This window comes from Sinocyclocheilus rhinocerous, unplaced genomic scaffold (genome assembly GCF_001515625.1).
Source record: "Sinocyclocheilus rhinocerous isolate Xijiao unplaced genomic scaffold, SAMN03320098_v1.1 scaffold1609, whole genome shotgun sequence".
NCBI classification, from domain to species: Eukaryota; Metazoa; Chordata; class Actinopteri; order Cypriniformes; family Cyprinidae; genus Sinocyclocheilus; species Sinocyclocheilus rhinocerous.
Window position 1 is genome coordinate 351,569 of NW_015633539.1, and position 5,216 is coordinate 356,784.

Below are 5,216 nucleotides of genomic sequence, written 5' to 3' on the forward strand. Positions count from 1 at the left end.
CGTGCTCAAAGGTAACCCTCTAAGGTGAGGGGAGCACTGCTAAACTCACCACAAAAAGAGAGCAGCCTAACAGGGAGGCCGAGGAAGGCCTAACAACCCAAGGCTGCTGCTCAGTGGAGCTCCAAGGAGCGGAGGACCCAATGAGAGGAGTCCTCAGACGCTCAACAGGGAGTGGCATGCTCAAAGGTAACCCTCTAAGGTGAGGGGAGCACTGCTAAACTCACCAACAAAGAGAGCAGCCTAACAAGGAGGCCTAAAGGGGCCTAACAACCTGAGGCTGCTGCTCAATGGCTCCAAACACATACAACCATACCAGTATCATCAGAGATACATAGGAGAGTGAGCCCCAAGAAGGATCCGGGGCCTGAGACAACTCAGAGAAAGGGGACGAGGCAGCATCGCATCACCCTCACCAAAAAGTTTTAGAAAGGTGCGCAAAGGCCCAGCGTGCGCATCTACCATGATTATGGAATTAAAGGAAGTGCACAGAGAACTAGCGTGTGCACCTGACATGACAAGACTAGGCTCTAAGCAGAGAAACAACCAACTCCAGGAGCGGAAGAGACCATAGAAGCTCAACTGGGAGCAATATGCTCAAAACAAACCTCGAAGAAGAGAGCACTGCTAGGCTCAACCATAACAGCAGCCAGGACAGGAAGGCGAAAAAGAGTCTACTCTTCTTTTCCACAAGAGTAGAATAACAGGCATGCAGAAAGCCTAACGACCTGCAACCCCTGAAAGACATAGGCCTCAACCACAGCTTCTCCACTCCAGAAAGTGAAGAACTCACTCAACAGAAAAGAGGAGAACTCAGAACTACATAGGGAGCGGTATTCGAGGGGAGCATACAGGCTCAACCAAAGAAGGTAGCCCAGCAGGGAGGCCAAGAGGCCTGACAACCTGAAGGCTCCGCCTAGAGCATCTAGAGGGGCAGAAAACCCAGCTCTCCAAGGTTCTCTACTCTCTCTGCGCCGTCCTCTAGACCTGCTAGTCAAGCCTTGCCGTGGCGCGTTCCATAACCTCAAGCAGCTCCTCGTACGCAGGGCAGGAGGTTTGAGAGGACTCAGTCTCAACTTCCTCGTCCTCATCTAACATCTCCTGCTCTTCCTGGCCGGGAGCCAGCAGAGCACTAGCTGCAGGATCAGATGACGTCAGAGAAATAACGTCATCCTCCAACAGCTCACTCTCGTCCGTAACCGAAGAACGAGTAAAGGAAAGCCCCTTCTTCAATTAATCGGCCAGGTCCACCTGAGAACCCCATGAACTCAGTTTCCTCTGTACCTCAGCAGTGGCAGGTCCTGAGCCCCCGGGAACCAATGGCTGCCCCTCTTTCCTCAAAAAGAGGGCCAAATGAGAGTGGAGCTTTCTCATGGACAAAAGCTCGTAATGAACGCATGCTGCCCCCTCTAGGACGTCATGCGCATGCTCCTCGCCCAAACACGCGACGCAAAGATCGTGTGTCATCAGGTGTCAGATAACGCTGACACAGATCCACACACTTCTTAAACGCCTTGCTTGTGCTGGTGCTCGCCATGATAACAACAAACAGAATCGTGTTCTCACCAGTATGCAACTCCAAACAAACAGTCGTGAAGACGAAGAAGAGGATGACGTGTTCTACCGGCGCCCTTTTATACTGTCGTCATGCCGGTAGTGACGTCATAGTCTGTCGCCGGCCAATATTATTGTTGTGTTTAGATTTATGCTTCAGACACCGGTCACGTCGAAGGCGTTCCCCATAGCGACCCCTAGAGGACGCAGTTCGAAGTTCCCTCGGAAGGGAACTAGAAGGGAATGAGCCCTTTTCAAACTGTGATGACATGTTTCCACACTTATTAACATTGTAAATGTTAATAAGTTTTTAATATTTTTATTTTTTTTAAATATAATATATACATAGTGTTATATTACCTTGTCATTACATTTCAGAAAACTAGTTAACACTGCTGTGTGGTTGTTTCTAACAAATTTGACATCTTTCTTTCATCGGACCATCATAATCTCTATTTATTTTCTCTTGTAGAATTTTTTTTTAGTTTTGATTTTTGAGAGGATTATTCCTTATTTCTTCAATATATTTAATTTTATCTTGCTTTTGGGTGAAAATAAACTTGCAAAAAAGTCCCTTTTTCAGGATACTGTATTATAGATATAATTTTATAAAATCCAAATAAGCTTTACAGATCTTTATTAGAAAGAGTTTAAACAATGTTTTTCATGCTTGTTCAGTGAACCATAAACAATTATTGCACATACACCTGTGCAACAGACCTTACCAAACTAACAGCTTACAGGCGGCAGGCAATGAAGGTCACCCTTATAATAACTTAGGGCATTGAAAAGACCTTTCTACTGACTCTGAAAAACATCAGAAGATGCCCAGGGTCCCCGATCATGGTGTGAACATGCCATTGTCCTACTGCTGTTTATGTCTCATACGTTGGATCTTTTTACATTCATACAAATATTTTTTTTCTGCTGAGGTTATACAAATATTCTAAAAACAATAAAAATACAGATTAGGAATATATTAGGTCTTTTGCAGCACAATTCAATTTATTACTGAATAATTGCATTTGCATTATTATTACTGAATTGTTGCATTACTGAAAAGGTTAAATTTATTTGTTCTTCCCCATACAAATATCTTTCAGTATATACTTCTTTTGTGAAAAAGAATGCATCATAATACAAACACAAAATCATTTTATTGCTATTTACAGTTATGGACAAAACTAGCATATCAGTCTATTACATTTATTTCTAACATTTGCTTTCCAAATTGACATCTGCACTTAGCAACTCAATCCAAGTACTGTAATTTAGATTCAGACTATGTACAAATAGAGGTGTTCCTCTGCTGGTGATGAGGTCCTGTAGAAGTCAATGTGAACTTAAAATCCTTCTCCTCTGAACATCAAGGGCAAGACCTTAAAACATCTCCTCAAACAACATAAAACTTTCTGTAAAGTGTAAAGCCAACCAGGCTGTTGGACACATCAGTTTGGGCCTGTGGGAAATTTGGGCTAATCTAATGCAGATCTCACTGTACTGAACATCAAAGGCACTGAAACCTTAAATGAGAAAACCCAATGACTTTGAGGAAGGAGAGATGGACTGCATTTCAAATGTCTGAGGAAAATCGCCTGATTACAAATGTATTGCTTTGAAGCTGGACTGATCGTGGTACTTGTATGTTACTATAATTGTACCGAATATATTGTGCACTGTCTCCCCCTGGTGGATGGACTTACACGCAATTACACCACAGGGCTTGTAGTTTGGAGGTCTCAAATGTTACAAATAAAACATCAAACTTCATCCAGTCCTTTATTTCGCTTGTTAATCTTTCCTACAACATCCTGCAGTTGGCCCACAGTCTCCATCATGTGTCGGATGCTGTCTTGGACATTTCCCATTCCCTCTCGCCTCCATGAACGTCGCAGTTCCTCGATCCATCGCAGCACTTCATCCAGCTGTTTCTGCGTTTCTTTCTGCTCCTCAAGCTCAGCGAGAAGCGCTTGCTTGGCGCACACCTCGGCTTCATAAGCCTGCAGAAGCTCTGCAATGGAGTCCTGCAGCTTCATGAGGTCTTCTTTGCCTTCTGGGTACTTCTGATGCAGCTGGTCATCGGGCAGCAGGACGTTGTGAGGGATGGAGAGGACGCGGTCCATCAGCATCCCCTTCATGCGCTGAAACATGATTTCAAAGCGCTCCTGTAAGAACTGCCGCAGTTTCTGGGTGCTCTCTCGGGCTGTCAGTCGGAGCTGTGCTGGCGGATCCTGGCCTGGACACAATCTTTTCACAAACACAGATTCAACAGCGACCAATATGTGATTGAGGGAGTCTCGAAAGGCATCACGAACTCGTAAAGTGCAGGTCTCTGGGGTGAAGCCGAAGAACTGTGCTTCATACAGCTGCAGGGATTCAGAGCCCACCGAAACTATAGTCATGAGAGACAAGTTAAGCCACAAATATATACACTGGTGGTCAACAATTTGGAATAATTAATTTAAAAAATTTTTTTTTTTTTTTTTAAAGTTTCTTATCCTATTGTTTATTTAATCAAAATACAATAAAAACTGAAATATTGTGAAATATATTTAAATTTAAAATAACTGTTTTCTATTGTAATATATATATTAAAATGTAATTTATTTTCGCAATGGCAAAGCTGATTTTTCAGCATCATTACTCCAGTCTTCAGTGTCACATGATCCTTCCGAAATTATTCAAATATGCTGCTCTGCTGATCAAGAAACATTTCATATATGTGTGTGTGTGTGTAAAATACACAGTTTGTTGTTAACACACGTACATAATATAATGTAGCCGTGTCGTTACTGCTGTTTCTCAAAACATTAAAGAACTAACGTTAACGTTACCCATATGAAACTATGACAATAACATTTACCTACATGTAAAATAAAGTATTTTCTAACATTCCAGAGTCACAGATTAAATGACATAACCCATTTTCCCCATCTTTGTTGTATTGCTGATGTTGAAAGTTATTTGCGCATTTAAAAAGGCTTGAAAACCCGAATAAAATTTTACCTCCGCGCTCTGCCATCTCCGCAGCTGCCCGCGCGCGCAGTTCAACCTTCTTCGTGTGTCTCTCAGTACAAGTGTGTTTGAAAGCGCAGCATCGCCTCCTGGGGGTTGGGAGCGTAACGGCGTGAACGCGTAGTAGGCTACTGTAGAAGATTCATGCACCTTAAGATTTTAAATATAAACTACGCATACAATCAATCGAATTTGGACTTTTTACCGAATAAACCCATACTTTATGTGCAACAGTGCCTGGCTATTTTTTCAGCCATAGATATGTATCTATACACATCTATGTATTCAGCTACTTTGGTTCTGGAATGTTTTCTTAATTCATTTTTCCCATAGAGTATTTTTTTTATTTTTTTATCTTCGTTAAAGGGTTACAAGCCATAAACCAAACCAAGAAGCTACGAGGTAAACCACTACATTACAAACTTTGATTTGAATCAAAAAAGTATTTGAAAGTTGGACAAAAAGACAATGGTACAACAAGCCTGTGTAGTACTTACTCAACGAGGGAAAGAACTACAATCCCTTTATGCACTGCGAACGATATAATAGAATTACATACGATGGATTAAAAAATATATTGATTTAAAGATGTTGGTTATGTATTTGAAAACAGCAATATATTTACGTTTATTGCGAAATATCCATATATA

At 41.9% G+C, this 5,216-nt stretch overlaps 1 protein-coding gene across 1 annotated transcript; it reads right to left on the reverse strand.

Moving 5' to 3' along the window:
* Positions 1 to 2,725: 2,725 nt before the first annotated feature.
* On the reverse strand, positions 2,726 to 4,672 carry mis12 (MIS12 kinetochore complex component). The gene is made up of 2 exons (XM_016557921.1): positions 4,558 to 4,672; positions 2,726 to 3,943 (listed from the first exon to the last, which is right to left on the reverse strand). Exons 1-2 carry the CDS (start codon positions 4,571 to 4,573, stop codon positions 3,312 to 3,314), a joined length of 648 nt encoding a protein of 215 aa, XP_016413407.1. The 5' UTR covers positions 4,574 to 4,672; the 3' UTR covers positions 2,726 to 3,311.
* Between the last annotated feature and the right edge of the window lie 544 nt (positions 4,673 to 5,216).